General features: G+C 51.7%; 5 protein-coding genes across 5 annotated transcripts; 1 reads left to right on the plus strand and 4 right to left on the minus strand.

Annotated features, from left to right (window-relative positions):
* Nucleotides 1-2219: 2219 nt before the first annotated feature.
* On the plus strand, nt 2220-4357 carry P153DRAFT_383181 (uncharacterized protein; the record flags this gene model as incomplete). Its single annotated transcript, XM_033670208.1, has 3 exons — nt 2220-2454; nt 2730-3502; nt 3629-4357. 3 exons carry the CDS (start codon nt 2220-2222, stop codon nt 4355-4357), a joined length of 1737 nt encoding a protein of 578 aa, XP_033526679.1.
* Nucleotides 4358-4609: 252 nt separating this feature from the next.
* On the minus strand, nt 4610-6820 carry P153DRAFT_394451 (DnaJ-domain-containing protein; the record flags this gene model as incomplete). The annotated part of the gene is made up of 6 exons (XM_033671311.1): nt 4610-5123; nt 5186-6296; nt 6350-6404; nt 6457-6550; nt 6618-6661; nt 6715-6820. The coding sequence occupies 6 exons, from the start codon at nt 6818-6820 to the stop codon at nt 4974-4976; spliced, it is 1560 nt and encodes a 519-aa protein (XP_033526680.1). The 3' UTR covers nt 4610-4973.
* A 309-nt stretch (nt 6821-7129) lies between these two features.
* On the minus strand, nt 7130-8616 carry P153DRAFT_394452 (eukaryotic translation initiation factor 4E). Its single transcript, XM_033671312.1, has 3 exons — nt 8065-8616; nt 7943-8014; nt 7130-7890 (listed from the first exon to the last, which is right to left on the minus strand). Exons 1-3 carry the CDS (start codon nt 8293-8295, stop codon nt 7423-7425), a joined length of 771 nt encoding a protein of 256 aa, XP_033526681.1. The 5' UTR covers nt 8296-8616; the 3' UTR covers nt 7130-7422.
* Nucleotides 8617-8707: 91 nt separating this feature from the next.
* Nucleotides 8708-10903, minus strand: P153DRAFT_311144 (squalene synthetase). The gene is made up of 4 exons (XM_033664793.1): nt 10586-10903; nt 9446-10505; nt 9220-9396; nt 8708-9171 (listed from the first exon to the last, which is right to left on the minus strand). Exons 1-4 carry the CDS (start codon nt 10651-10653, stop codon nt 9034-9036), a joined length of 1443 nt encoding a protein of 480 aa, XP_033526682.1. The 5' UTR covers nt 10654-10903; the 3' UTR covers nt 8708-9033.
* A 288-nt stretch (nt 10904-11191) lies between these two features.
* On the minus strand, nt 11192-14022 carry P153DRAFT_374064 (glycoside hydrolase family 3 protein; the record flags this gene model as incomplete). Its single annotated transcript, XM_033669496.1, has 5 exons — nt 11192-12453; nt 12514-13117; nt 13174-13433; nt 13486-13863; nt 13917-14022. The coding sequence occupies 5 exons, from the start codon at nt 14020-14022 to the stop codon at nt 11192-11194; spliced, it is 2610 nt and encodes an 869-aa protein (XP_033526683.1).
* Nucleotides 14023-15886: the final 1864 nt, after the last annotated feature.

Raw genomic sequence — 15886 nt, forward strand, 5'->3', positions numbered from 1 at the left:
ATCGCATGGAGCGTTGCTCGTGTTGTGTCTGGGCATTTGTAGGCGTTTGGGGTGGCTTGAGTGCGTTGAAGTGCGTGCATGTACCTGCTGTAGATATTCAGGGTGGGTGGCTTGCGCAGTGATGACTGTTCGGCGATGTATGTATTGTAACGGCAGAGTAGTAGATGGAATGGAGAGACAGGGGGGAGAGACTGTTTGGCAGGATGGATGGATAGATGCCTTGGGTTGTAGATACCAGGCGAGCTTCGTGTGGAAGAAAGCATACTGTATAGGATGAATACATGCACTCTGCATCCACTATAGCGAGACATGCTAGACCGTTCTCCCTCCATCACCAAACATGCATCGTATGTTATGTCTGCATCTCACCGAAACTGATGTGCTCTTCATTCTGATGCTTCTCTTGACCTAGCAGTAGCACCATACCCATCGCATACCCACGAACATTACATCATGGCGTGTTTCTTCATTTACGCAATACATCTCTCCAGTCCGCATAACGCATGGAAGTGATAAAAAGCAGCATGTATGTCTTCGATCATAGGACCAAGATGCTTTCTAGTCCATTCCACGGAAGAGAATTCAACTACGTTGAGAATTAGCACAGACACCTCTGGCCTTCCATTGTTGTTCTCGGGATTAGATATAGGTCTAGCGAGCTTGTAGGGCAACTTGACCACCATCTCTTAATGGTTTGTTTTTGATGTCTAGGTCCATCGGTCTGATAGTACGGCGAAATGCAGATAAGCACTTAGGTATATCACTGAGGTTTGGAACAGTGGAATCGCGGTTTGTGTATTTTGTAGGTGTGAATTTGTCTTTGACCTCTTCGCTGATTTGCTCATGTACAACTTCTTAAATTGTTCAGTAAAATTACCTGGAATGCAACAGATCCTGCTGGAGCAAATTCTCAAAGACCCTGGTGGACGAGGAGATGTTGGGAGATTGATTCTGCGGCTATAGACTGGAATAGAGGGATTTGAAATGAATCAAGACGACAGATATAAGTGCGTTAATCTGGAAACTTGGAGGGTTGAGAGGTTTGTAGAATTACTCTGAGAACGATAGGGGACGCAGCTTGGGGCTTATGATAGGGAAATGGGCGTTACAGTTTTCCTTGGAGGCTGAGGGAGAAACCTAGAATAATGTCAAGGGGTATCATGGTTTATGAGAACGTACAAGAAAATACGGAAAACTTTCTTAGAAGATGAGAGTGAAATGCTAACAAAGTATTTGTTGGTCCGGAGGACATATATGATTAATCTATCCGCGGCAATCGTGAATTGCCGTCCGCTCGCGTTGTCGAAACAGAGTGTTCCACCCAAGTATACATCATCTTCATCTCGTGTGTCCCACTATTTCTGGCGATCACGGACCTTTGTCGCTTTGTGATGTCCGTTGCTTTGTTTGAAGCTAGCAGGGGTAGACACGTAGACTTTCAGGCACGCGTAGAAGGGTTGCGCCAATCTGCGAACGTTACACGTCATTGACAGATTTGATCTTCGAGTCAATCTCTTTCGTTGGTGGTCTTGTGCGAAGGATTTTGTCACGTGCGGATGATCTTGCGTGGGATTCCCCTTGACTGCTCCACCAGACCTTATCATTCCTCGTTCGGCATTTGCTCAATGATCGTCTCAGACATGATGGCGCTTTCTTTCGCATCTTCATCTTCAAGTATGATTCTAATTGAGTTTATCGACTGGAAATTTTAAAGATCGTCCATGCTTCCGCTGTGATGATCACGGTTCGGAAGTCTGCTGGTGGGACGCAACATCATCCTTTCATCTCCATCTCTTCCGTTTCTGCATGGGTCAACCTATCCCCACCAGGGCTTACGCTGCCCACCTGTTGTGACTGGCTAGGAACAAGCTTGAGTCGATCCCAAACACTTCATGCGTTTAACAGATCCGAGGCGTGCCCGTCTGCCGGCCCATGTTCCATCTGTACCTGAGACAGCCATTTTCGTTGCCGGCCTCACCATGCGTAACCCTTCTATCATCTCATCCTCTCGCACAACTCATTCCTCTCTGTATTAATTGCTTCTGGAAGCAGTCGAAAAATTATCTCTTGGTCATCCGCTTTCTTACTTTCTCTCCCACACTCTTTTCATCTCAGCGCTAGCTCGCTATCTACATTCGTTTGGCCGGTACCACTCTATATTCTCTACACACTCTCACCCTTTTTTTTTTGTATAAACGCTTCCATTCGTCAACAACACTATGACCGAAGTTATCACCCAGCAGACCCTTGGACTGTCTCAAACATCGCCACGACAAGACGTTGTCAGCGCGTTATTGGATGAGTATAGCCACTCGTTCGATGCCTACGAGCATCCTCTCATGCCGGCATCCAAGGAACTTCCGGCTCCACCACAATCGGACAGTCCAAAAGATAAGACGCCGCCAACGGTCGGCAGCCCAGCCCATCGCATGGGCATGCAGTTTCCTTTGCGAGGTAAGCAATTTATTCCGAATCTTCTTGCTAGGAAGGGCTAGTTTGAACCGTTGGCAATGTGAATCATGATACTGCACGATCGCTCGCTTAAAACAAGTCTCACCTTCATCTTCACCGCATCGTTCATTCTTAGCGAGCCGCCTATCCTAAGAAACTTTCCTTCGACCTCGCCTTTGTTTCTTTTCTTTGTTATAGTGGCAGCGGCAGCGGCAGCGATAGCGATTTCTAGCTTTACAAAATTATCCTTTGAATACATGTTTGCTAATATCAATCAGACGAACAACACGCACCCGTCTCTCCTGATGGCTCGCCTGTAAGACATCGACGCAAGAGGATTGAATCCCGCAGTTTGTCCCGTGGCGCAAAGCCGCCTTCGCTCAAACTAACCGTTAGCAACGGAGCTACTGCGAACATCCCGCCTACGCCAGCATATCCAGTGCCGACTAAGATTCTTGGGTCTTCGCCGCCCAACGACAGGAAGCCACTACCGCTACCACGAGTGCACCCCAGCAACAAGAGTAGTGTTGGGACTTCGACGATGGGATCTGTTCATTCGAGGCGAGCAGGAGAGCTGGAGCGAAACGACTCAATTCTCTCCCAACGCGAGGCGAGATCCACGGCAACTGAATCATCTGTGATTGCTCCTACAGCACCACTCGTCAAGACCAAGTCTCTAGGATCAAACGTCTCAAAGTTTGTCAATCTTGCTGAGCAGAAAAATGCGCCCCGAGGTCGACAAGGCGCTCCTCCACCAGCCACGTTTGTACCGAGAGCAACACGCACCACCTCGAACGCAGGTGGAAACGGGGCTCACGCGCAAGCCTCACGAACCAAAGAAGTATCGACCAAAGTTCAAGGAACTCAGAAAAGCGAAATCCAGGAACTCAAACAAATGCCACCCACGCCGCCCGAAGAAGACAAAGTTTCACCCTCGCCGCCGCGCAAAGCCCTGACCAACACAGGTTCTCCTTCCAACCCTCGCGCCGGCAATCTCTCTTCTCCTCTACACCAGCGTGGGAAGAGCAGCACAGGCTTCAACATCTTGAAGGTATACATCCAGCTTTCTTTCCCTGCGCCTGTCCTCAAGCGATAGCTTTGTGGATTCGAGAATGTCAGCACACCTATCCTATCCACCGTGTAAAAGTCGGACTAATTTGCTAACGATCCCACGCAGGCTCATCGACCCGCTCCGCCCGTCCCAACAGTGAGTGTCGAGGCTGTCACGCCGGAAATGTCGCCGCCCCCAACTCTGCAGCCAGAGACGCATGAGGACCAACATGCCTCTCCAGAAGAACTGCAAACACCCACCATCGTTTCACCAACTCCAACCCTCAGAACAACAACAGTCTCACCCCCCACACCCAGCCCATCCGTTTGGCCCTCCACAGCCCCAACACACTCATCCTCCACCCCCCGGCAAGCCCCGCAACCCACTCCGCAACCCCCCACAACCTACTCCCCACTCCCCTTCACGCCCCTAACCCGCCACCCCCTCCCCCTCCCAATAACGCTCATCCCGCAAATCACGCCCAACCAACTCTCCTGCTACACAGCGCACCGCCACTCCGTCTGGAGCAACAACTACTTCCAGCCCATGGGGTGCATGATCTGCCACGTCAACGATCGGGACCGCAAGTGGAGCTGCACGTGGTGCCAGTTGCGGATTTGCTGCGCGTGTAGTGAGGAGCTGAAGATGGTGCCTGGGCGGGAGTTGGGGGTTTTGCTGCGGGCGAGGGGGGTGGGTGGTACGGGGGAGGCGGAAGTGGTGCCGGGGATTGTGGTTAGTTGTGTGGATGGGGATGCGGGGGTTGGGGTGAAAGGCGATGGGGACGATGTTGGGGTGCTTGGAGAGGAGGTGGATGAGCGTAGAGGGCGTGCTCGAGCGAGAGTGGATGCGCCTTGAGTAGTGGGGATTGAGCTGTTTGAGATGGGGAATGGGAGTCTGGGGGTTTTTTTTTAGATCGGGATCGCGGTGCGAACCGGTGCACAGGGATGGGAAAGGCGTTTTTGAATTTCTCAGCAGAGTCTGACGGGGCGGCTGCTTGTTGTTACGGAACGGGGTTCATCACGTAGACGTGGTGGTCTGTTAGGATGGGATGGGAAGGAATGTGACTGAGGTAGAAGGAGATTCATCACATCCACCACCCATGTATCACAACCTAGACTGTTACAACACCGAACACGGCACAAATACACAGTTTCATATGTAGAATTTCAAAAATGCGACCACGCTTCCACGTCACGCCATCTATGCAATCAAACGCAGAATGAAACCCAAACGCACACACTATGCCTCCTTCCTGACTTTCAATCCCCACCACCACCAAACCGCCCGCCCACAAGGCATCAATCACCCACCTCACCTCGCCCCCGAAACAGACTCGATCCAACCAACTTCAGAACAAGGGAAAGAATCTATGGATATCACGATAAAGAAAAAGCAAGAAGCGAATAAACGGATTTACGAGAGGAAAAAAGGCCGGCAAAAAGAGTTGAGAGAGTTGTAAAAAGGATCTCAATCAAGCCTTCTCCTTTTCCTTCTTCTTATCCTTTTTCTCGTGATGGTGCTTCTCGTGCTTCTCGTGCTTGGTTTCCTTCTTGGCTGCGGCTTCGGCCATGAGTTGTTCAAAGGCCATGAAGTCGCCTTCTTCTTCTGGATCGCGCTCTGCCTGTGGTTTCAAGGGTCAGTGTCTGAGTACATAGTGAAGAATACAAACAACAAGGGACATACCTTCTGGAACATCTCTCCGATGATGACTAGAGCCTGCGCCCTCTCCACCCGCTTGTCTAGCTTAACCTTCTTATCGTTGAGTACAATGTCGCACACATCGCGCAACACGCTCTGGACCTCGAACTTGCTGCCCCGCCATGCTGCAGCGAGGATCTTGCCCGTGACTTTCTTCTCGTACTCGGCCTTCTTCTCGTCTGTCCACCCCTCGCCGCCTGCTTCTTCCAGCTTGGCCATTTCCTCCATAGTAAGCTGGGCGTCGATAGCGGCACTCATAGTGCTCCAAGTATCCTTGACCAGTGTTCCCTTATCCTTGATGCGCGAGAAGAATCCCGAGATGCCGAGGAACTTCTGGGACTTGAGAAACGAGGAAGCCTTCATAAGGTATGTCGTTCCAATAGCATGAAGAATCTCGATTCCGAAAGATTCCATCTTAAGGTTCTCAATCTCGAGTTGGATCTTGTCCTTGAAAGCTTTTGTGACGTCGGCGGCTTTGTCGGTTTCTGTCCAGAGGGAAATGCGCTCGATGAGTTTCTTGGAGAGGCTGGTAACGCGCTCGTCCCGGATCTTCTTACGCTCCAGTTCGTACGCTGCCAGCTCTTCCCGCTGCTCTTTGGTCAAGCCAGCCTTCTTCTTCTGCTTCTCACGCAGCTCTTTCTCTGCGTCGGTCATGCCTGCTGCCTCCATGCGTGCGTCTTCCTCCGACTTGTCCATGATAGCAGCTCGAATTGGTACGGGGCCACGGGTTTTCGGCGTCCTTGGGCCCGCGGGCGAAGCGGTCCCTGGTACGGAGGGTGGCTCTGCAGCGGTCTCCGCATACACAGGTGGTGGTGCACCATAGACTGGCGGGGCATCTGCCGTATGAGCATTTGCACGCTCTGCTTCAGCTTCAGCCTCCTTGGCTTTGGCGGCAGCACTCGGTGATTGGGCATCGGTCGGGATGTCTGTAGCAGTCGTGCCAGTCGTGCCAGTCGTTTGGCCTGCAGCACCAGAAGCTGAAGATTCGGCCTGGACTTTAGCCTGAGCGGCCTCGGCAGCCTGTTCCTCCTCCATCTCGCGCATAGAGATCTCCATGGTCTTGGTAAGGTCCTTCATCAACGAGATCTCGCCGATCCTGCGAGTGTCAGTCTTCCACATACAAGTCGCCATATCACGAGGTAGTCCTACCAGTCCATGAAAGCCTCCCCGCCAAAGATCATGGTGAAGAACTCAGACGGGTCCTCTACGACATTGTCAGCATACTGCGCTCAGATCGTGTGACCGTTTGTGCATACCGAAGCCACTACTCGGCATCGCGCCCTCTTTGCCATACTTGTCGTAGTTTGCCCGCAGTTGGTCGTCGCTGAGCACCTGGTATGCCTCGCCAATCTGTCACAACGTGAGCCCCGCAGTTCAGTCTGACACCTCCACCTCCACATGGCAAGACTCGACGTACTTCTTGAAATTTCGCGTGCGCCGTCTCATCTCCAGGGTTCTTGTCTGCGCCATCATCAGTTCCTGCGTCGTTAACAAAGGGCGACTGCGCGGCATACCTGGGTGCAGTTTAATCGCGAGCTTGCGGTAAGCCTTCTTGATTTCCAACTCGGTCGCTGTAGGCGTCACGCCCAGGGCGTCGTAGTATCCTGTTTCGACAGGCATGGTTTGCGACTACCGTGTAGAGATGTGGGGAAGCGAAGAAATATGGAGGGGGATATCTCGTGCTGGGCGCGTTGGGAGCCTTCGGAACGGAAATTTGCGGCTGTGCACGTACGCACGCAAGCCACAATTGTACGTCACCGCATTCCTGAAGGCTCCAGCAATGCGTTCAATGCTCACTTCAAAGGAAATCATATTGTGGAACTGTACTACTGTCACCTAGGCTCCACATGTGAAGAAGATAGACTTTGTCAAACGCATTCCTTCTCTACTTCCTAGATATGCTAGATAAGAGAGCTGATCTATCAAACCCAGGACCCCACCATCCGAGTCCAGGTATAACCCGTTATGGCCAGATGAATCATGTTAGAAAACCCAATATGACCTATCGCCACCCCATGCAGACGCCATGCTAGAAACCAGGATCTTTGATCATGTACCGGTATGAAATGCTTTTCGGCCCAACCAGGGACTAAATAAATCGACTCGATCCAAGTCATGGAGCGCACCATAATGCCCAAGGTCGACGGGAAAACGTACTGCAAGGCCATTCGTCTGCATCCAATTTGCTACATGCCCGTGAGGGTAGTCGTGCAGCCGATGTCTTAGACAGTGAACTTGGCCTTCGCGCGAGTGCTGCCAGAATGTGCGGCATCAGTGTGGCCAGAGAACTCGACAACGTCGTTGTCCTTGAGTTGGAGAGCCTGCTTGAAGCGCTTTCCAATTTTCTCGAGAGCAGCCTTGCCCTGCTCCGTCGTCCTGCTCTTGCCCTCGCCGTTGGCCGCACGGCCGACTGTTCGGGTCCAGAGACCGATACGGTAGAAGCCTCGCCTGACGTTCACGACAACACCCATGACCTCGTTGTCCTCCTCATCCTCGAGGTTCTCGCCGATGGCCGCCAGCATGACGTGAAGCCAGAGGGCATCGATGTTGATGGCCTTCTTGTCCTTGAACTGGAACGCCCACTTGCCACCATGCTTGTTCTGTGAGTCTTCCCACTCAGGTCGCACACCCCTCTTGAAGAGATGGTAGTCGGACTTGAGCGCCAGGTCCGATGTTGGCGTAATGTTGTTCTGCGGACATGGTTAGCCTATGTTTTCCAGGCCGCTGCCCATGGCGACATACGTAGATACCCCAGAACTCCTCAACGGAATCGAATGAGATGACTTCCTTCAGTAGCTCGGCCCAATTGTCGCCCTATGACTGTTAGTAAGTCCAGAAGTTGACACCGAAAGGCCAGAACGCACCTTGCCGCTAGGAGGCTTGGTGAACCACAACGTCCATGTGTTCATGAGAGGGTGCTTGACGTTGAAGTTCTCGGGGTCGTGGAAGACGGTGCGGACATCGCCTTCGGCTGTGGAGTCGCTGGTGGACGACTTTTCCTGTGTGCCCTCGCTTGAGTCGCCCACTGGCGAGATGGGGATTGTGTCGAGCGGGACTGGCTCCTGAGGATTCGGTGCAGTAGCGACGTCGGCCATTGTGAGTATGTGTGAAATTCGAGTGGAGAAGACGCGGGGTTACGTAGTCGAGGTAAAGTCGTGGGAGAGTGTGTGTGGTTGTGTGTGGAGGTGCGAGAGGTTGTTGGGGTGTGAGTCTGGCGTGGGGGAGGGGCTCTTCAAGTCGCGCCGGGCGATGGTGAGAGAGAGAAGGCGGGGGAGCAGTCGCGGGGCTGCTCTGTCTGGATCGACGCGGGTTGTGGAAAGGATAATGGTCTGGTGGGGTGGTCGCGAGGGGCTGTGTCTGGCGGCTTCTCTTGTCTCCAAGCGAAAAATGGAGGTGCTCTGAACGACACAGAAACGCCTTGGCAGGCACGCAGCTTAGTAAGGAAGGGGTTGTCTCACCACTGTCTCCAAAAATCTTGCGTCAGGCACGACATCACGAAGAAGGGTTGTATTCAACGCAGCTATGGTTTTGCAAGGGAATGTTCGTGCCACTGCTCTAAGTTGTAACCCCCAAGTGGAGAGCAGTCTCAGAGCAGCCTCGTCGCCGAGCAAGGCACGATTCGATGTAAGCACTTCTCGGCCCAACTACAGCCATGGGAGGGCGGAGTTGGAATTTGACATCCGTGCTATGCGATTACAAGATAAGTAGAGAGAACCGACCCAGGTTTCATGCAGAATGATTAAATTAGAACTCCCAATATACTTTCCTTGCACATAACAAAGGAATAGTTCCAATTAGGATAAATATGAACATGAAGAATAGTGTCGTCAAACTCATAGCTCGCTGTGATCAACTGCCACCTTCACCTCTGTGATTTCTTTTGGAACACTACCAAAAAGCTGGCGGAGTGATTCCTTGCCTTGGTAGTAAGCAATATCGAAGCGAGCACCGGCCATCCAGGCGACAAAGATCTGGTGAGATGTAAGCATTGTGAGATAGTTAGTTGGGTCTGAACATACCATCAAAGATGAGATAAGGAGTACAGTGAGCGCCACTGCTGTGATCATATAGATTATATCCCACTTGGCCTCGTTGTCTTCCCTCTGTTTCTTCTCGGCTTCCTCTACGCTGGCGGGTGACTTGACGTCGACAGGTGGCTTCTGCGATGGGAATATGGACTCGATGAACTGCTCAATCTACACGAGTGTTAGCGGATACTCTACATAAACGATTGTTGCTACTCACCCTCCCCAATGTGATACTGATCTGCAGAAAGTTCGGGTCATGTGGGTTGTTCTTCTTGCTAATCTTGCGAGCGTATTTCCGGAAGATTTCGCAGACCAATTGAAGGTTCTGGGATGATTCGAGCATTAACTGGCAAGCGCTGCCCTTGGTGATCTTTACAACTTTCTTGAAGAGGTTGGGGTTCTGGAAGCAGGCTTCCAGTGTAGCTATGGCCATGGATTGTGGGATAGCACAGAAGTTGAAGACACTCTGTTCCCGAAGTCCAGCAAGATAGTATAAACAGTCGTCAGCCCTCGTCAGAGCCGTGAGAATCATCTCTGAACTGCAGGCCAGGGCCTTCTCCTCGTATTCTGGCTTGAAGAGATCCTCAAAGTTGTCAACGTGCTTAGACCAGATCTCCTTGGGCCAGAATCGCCGTCCGTCATCCATATCCTCCTTGATATCACGAGTGATGTTGACTTGCTGAAGGAATTGACCCATGGATTCCATCAGTTCTGGCTTCTTCAACAACGCTGCGTTGGCCAAACCGGCTTCGACGAACAGACGTGTCAAGCCCTCGCCGACGAGACCCGCGACGTAGTGGCAGTATAGCTCGTAGTCCTTCACAGTCTGTACGCCGTGGATGTTGTGCTCGGCGTTGTTCGCGTAGTCTGCCATGCCATTGCCCATGCGCTTGGTGATGTCTTTGATGATCACCTTGTAGGCCGGCTTGATCTTCGAGAACTCTTCAATGACAACGTTGAACTCAACCAAGAGCTGCCTGTCCTTCTCATTCGCGCCGTTGTCATTGAACGTCCACCCCTCCTGATCCAGAATTTCATGGAAGTTTCGTAGAATGGGCTCCTTCTTCTCCAGCGGTAGTGTCATGTCATCCTCCACTGTGTCGAGGCCGCGCAGGACCAGGTAGAAAAGCGCAACAGGGACGAGGAGCTCGGGGTGCAGCTCCTTGATGACGGCGGCGAAACTGCGACTCGTCATGTCGAGGAAGAAGAAGCATCGCTTGAGGGACTCGCATTCCTTGGACTCATCGCGCTCGTGCACCGCGTTGTGCCAAACTTTCCTATGCGCAACGTCAGCCAAGTGCAGAGCAAACAAAGGCGCAGGCGAACTTGGAAAGATTGCACGCGTGGCTTTTCTTACCATTGAATGATGGAACGTAGCTCATTGGGGTGGGTGACATAGTAGAGTATGCTTGCAGGGCTCGGCATATTGGCAGAAGTTCAAGGAGTCGGCGGTGGAGAGACGAATGTTTGACAGCTGCGAAGACGTTGTGCAACGTATGTCAATGGCACGGCGAGAGACGTAAATGTGAGAATAGGTGAGCGCCTCGTACAATGGCGGGGTGCAGCGAGTATATGTATAGCGTGGTGGTCGAGATGGAGGTCGGCAGTAGCAACACCACACCTCCACAATTTACTATTCGCGCCCAGTCGGGTTATTACATAAGTTACAGGCTCCGGTCCCCGATAGCACCGGTAGCAACGCACGTAACTACGTTTGGCCGAGTAGGGGGGCGAGTAGCAATTGAGATCCACACGCTCGGACCCAGCAATCTCCCGCATTTCCTCCAGTTTGGCAACACCGCGCATGTCCTGACTCGACGTCACTATCATGCGTGTTTGCAAAACACGTGGGAAAATACATCTTCTCAGGTTGTGAATGTTAGAGCAGAGGCCATACTTTCACAATACCGCCATACGTTTTTATTAAGATTACCAAACAGCACGATACTAAACAGGGCTCTCACTAAACAGGACTCTCCTGATCCTCGACGCAACTTTCACTCACCGTCCCACATCTCAAATACAAAGCATCGGAACTCGCGCCGATCCAAATCCCATAATCACCACCAACAGCAGGAACCACCCAATTCTGAGACGTCGTGTCCCAGACACTCAGATCCTTCCTGGTGACTCTCAGACTCAGCGTCTGGCTCGCCCCAGGCTCCAACACGCTCGTTTTCTCAAAGTCTCGTAACTGGATGATCGGCGTATCGACAGTCTGCGCGCTGGGAAATTGCACATAGAGCTGTGCGACCGCTTTGCCGGGACGATTTCCAGTGTTGGTGACCACGACTGATACTGTATACGCGACGTCGAAGAGCGCGGGGTTGCCTCCTTGAGCGCCTCCGGATGCAGGTCCGGGTTTTTGCTCGTTTGAGTAGCCTTGAGGGTACGGATATTTGGTTGACGAAGTTGCGTCCGCTGCAGCCTTATCAGCATCACTCTTTTCGAGCCACGAGTATAGATATCGCCAGATGCGGTCGAAATTTGCTGGCCAGTAGGCCTCTGATGCTGGAGGAATGGCAGTTGAGTAGGCGGGCGTTGGGCCCTTTGCTGCACGAGTTGGTGGTGATGCGGCAAGTGGTGTGACAGCGGTGATAGTAGCACCCGAGAAGGAGAAGGTCGTGTAGCTCAGACCGTGTCCGAAAGCATATCTGGGTGTGATGTTGGCCCTGTGGAAGTGTCTGTAGTCGATGTACAGACCTTCTGTGAACGTGTCTTGCGGCTGCCCTATCTGGTATCCGATAAGGCTCACCGAGTCCGGGTAATCGTCTTCAGATTTTGGAAGTGTGTACGGGAGGTAACCAGATGGAGAGACGTCTCCAAAGAGAACGTCCATCAGAGAGTCTCCCGCCTCCTGACCCGGAAGATGGGCAAACAGAACCGCTTTGACCGAAGGCAAATTGTGCCACTCCTCCATAAGAATCGGGCCCACGGCATGTACGACCACGACCACGTTTGCGTATTTCGCAGCCACATCTCTGATTAATTTGTCTCCGTTGTGCCATAAATTGAGATTTGAGCTTGTTCGATCTCCCGGGTTGTTTTCTACTGTGATATAGTTTTCCCCTGAATCCGCACTGACAAACACAACGGCTGTGTCATTGGGGGATGGGTTCGAGCTGGAGGGGAAAGAGTCGGTGTTGAAGAACGAATAATTCGCACTACGCGCTTTGAATCCATCGATTGGAGAGTTCATATAGGGATAATTGGCACTTCCGCTCCCTGTTGATTTTCAGCGTTAATATTCGCGCGCCAGTCCAATTTCGCGAATGGAAAACTTACCCCAGCCCATACCGAGAGTCCCCTTATTGCAGCCTCTATCGGTACATGAGTTGATGCCGTCCGAGTTCTTCTCAGCGTCTGTACCGAAGACCTTCAACACTGCGCTCGAAGACAGAGGCAGGATCTCATCGTTGTTCTTCAGTAGCGTAATAGCATCGCGGGCCACCTCGCGGGCCACCGTGGCATGATCAGCCTGCACGTTCACGAACTCGTTGACGATACCTCGAGGAGAGAAGAGTGCCCCAGGGTAAAGCGGTCCTTCCGCATCTTGAGTGTTGTAGTCAAAGTTCGGACGGGGGTAATCCTGGTCTTGCCCCAACTGGAAGTATGTTGCAAGTATGCGAGTTACTGCGTCATTTAGACGATCCACAGGAAGAGATCCGTTCAACACGGATCGGGTTTGTTCATACATCCAGTATGAGAAGCCCAAAAGCGGAATCTCGTTGATGTCGCCTGGCATTGACATATCGAGTCCAGCTAATGCTGATTGGACGCCTGAAATTTGGGCAAGCCAATCCGTCACGACGAAGCCTTGGAAACCGAGCTCGTCTTTCACAATACCATTGATCAAGTAACTGTTCTGTGAGGAGGCTGTGCCATTGATCTATGCGCGTTAGACAACTACCATCTGAGATTGGACTTCCATAGAGCGTGTCTTACAGCGTTGTATGATACCATGACCGAACCAACACCGGAACGTATGCCTTCAGCGAAGGGCCACAGGTAGAGTTCATGGAGTGTTCTGTCATCCACATTGGAAGATATACCTTGTTTGACGAGACTGTACATCCGGTATGTTTCCTGCTCGTTAGCGATCAAATGTTTGATAGTCGCGATGACTCCAATACTCTGAATACCTTCGATGGTGCGAGCACCGCCAAAGGCCTGTAGGACGGGATCCGAACCAAAGCTCTCCCAATCTACAACACTCGTAAGTCATTCAAACCGAAAGTCGAGGAAATTGTCACTTACTTCTGCCGCCCCGAGGCTTTCTTCCTAAAGGACCTACTGCCGGTCCCAAATGGACGTTGACACCCTTCCCTCGAAACTCTTCGCCAATAGCAACGCCACGTCGATATATGAGGTCTTTATCCCACGTAGCGCCGGTAGTAATGCCCGCCGGAAACGCAGTGTTATGATCGGTGGCTCGAACTCCCAAAGGCCCATCCTGTAAGCATAGCTGAGGGATGCCAACTCTCAAAGCAGAACCTGTGTTGCCGACACAGCGTCCCATGAATATCCCCGTTCCTGCTGTAAGATTTGTTTTCTCGGCGAGTGTCATGTTTGAAACTAGTAAGGATGCCTTTCGATAACTCTCGCTCCAGTCCGACACCCATCCTCCATGTGGAGCTGGGGTAGCTACGGTCAGCGATGCGAAATCAATCGTCCTTCGCCAGACTCACCAGGATAATATGGTGGCGTGACATATCCTGCGGGCACAGCATCTCGTTGTTCGATCACCGCGCTCGATGCGAAAGATGAAAGGGAAAGAATGACGAATAAAAACATGGTAAAGAGAGACTGGCAAACGCAAGAAACAAGCTTGGAGAATAAGTAACCACAAGAAATGGATTGACTGGACGCTGAACTTACGGACAGCATCATTATATACCCCTTACTTTGCCACGCCTCGCGACCCTGGCTTTCCAAGGCTTTTCTGCCGTTTTCATGCTATATCTAGTGATATTACAATTGAGTAAGTATGAACAGCCAGGTGACAGAAGTGAACAACCCAAGGGGTGTCCAATAAAAAAACCAAGACTAGCTGGGGTCACGACATGGTGCCTGCCGTAATAGCGAACCGAAAACGGGCATTGCTCCTGGATGTAGTAATCCGGTTCGTCGGTCATGCGTGAGTTTTTATGTATTCAGCTACATCGGTTGCGAAGAAGCCTTTGGGGTCCACGTAAACTATAAATGCTGCTGCAAGTCGCTTCATGCTCTGTCTGGGCAAAACGATTTGTGACGATTAAGGTATATGAAGACGTCGATATGGACCGGGGTAGATGAGGCACCTGTCAAAGCAAGGATTCCTCTTTCTTTCCGCCTTTGAAGTTAGCGATATTCTCGCGACGTTCCTCTGGCCGCTAATTTACACGATTTCTAAGACTATGAGACAAATTGAAGCGGTTTTCGTGCAATTAGCAGTATATTTGCTACTATTATTGACGGATCGGAAAGACCAATGTGATTTTCCAGTATGTCCACTTCGTATTCAAAAGATTGATGGGATCTACGTATTGAATGCGTCAGTACAGTGGCAGCTTGATGGCCGAGTTGTGGTCGAGCCGAATGCATCACAAAATTTTCGCGATGGACCGCATTGTTGAAGTCCCATCCATCCTACAGATGTGCTGGGTTGCCGTATAGTAAGGCTGATTTTATCATCCGAATGTCGAGCGTTGAGGCTGCGCTGGGGCTATGCACAACGGCCCGCGACAGCAATAGAACTGGTGTTCTGTGCCGCAACGGTTATCGCCCGATTTGAGAAATCCTTCTACCAATCTTGCATCCCATCGCAACGCTCATGTTCCTTTCGTCCATAGCCTGGCCGTTTCTTGTTGCCTAGATTGGATTAGCATAAGCGACCATAATAGTCACCAGTCGGAGGTTTGAAGGTTTGGTGAGATGGTAAAGATACCGACCTACTCATCAGTGGCCGGGACCAAAACTGGGAGCGGTTCGTAGGTTCGTAGGCGGTTCGTGGGGGCGAAGCTCGTGCCCCGGAGTGCCCAGCCGAGTTGCCGTAGCGGAGAACTGGAGATCTCAACAGCCGCTGCCATGTTTGTTTTGAAACACCAACACGCCGCTCAAGCAAGGCGCCTCGCGGTCCGTCCGCAGACCACACCACGACCTCTCTTTATGCCCTCATCGCAAATTTTTCAAACTCGTTTCAGTTTAAGCTTTCGTGCTGCCAAGACCATCTTATCGATATTTCAGTTACTTCGCTGCATGCAACCGTCTGCATCTGCAGATCTAAGCCCTACACATTATTGATGACTACAGCGCTCTCCAGGAGTTCAAGAAGGGAGTGTCTCTACCCTTGTGTGCCTGCCAAGGTGATCTTTATTTGGCCCTAGGGTCTCGTTCGTCGTATCAGCGTCGATCTGGGCGGCTACCTTAGCCGCCCTCTGCTCCACAATGGTATTCTTAGACACTGCCGCAACGGGAGGCACAGGGAGCATCCTCAAACAGGCGCTTCCGTTGCAGATAGCCTATGCTTGATGTGGAGAAGAAGCGACTCCTGCCGCCGCCTCGACCGCTCAGACGGCCAGTTTTAGGCTTAACCTGCCCCCTCTGGTAGCGCTTGGAGTGATGGGCAAGTGAAGAGCCTCCTCTTCGCCTAGTTGCACATGCCCATTTGAGTAAAGCG

Source organism: Dothidotthia symphoricarpi (assembly GCF_010015815.1).
Source record: "Dothidotthia symphoricarpi CBS 119687 unplaced genomic scaffold P153scaffold_5, whole genome shotgun sequence".
In the NCBI taxonomy this organism is placed as follows: domain Eukaryota; kingdom Fungi; phylum Ascomycota; class Dothideomycetes; order Pleosporales; family Dothidotthiaceae; genus Dothidotthia; species Dothidotthia symphoricarpi.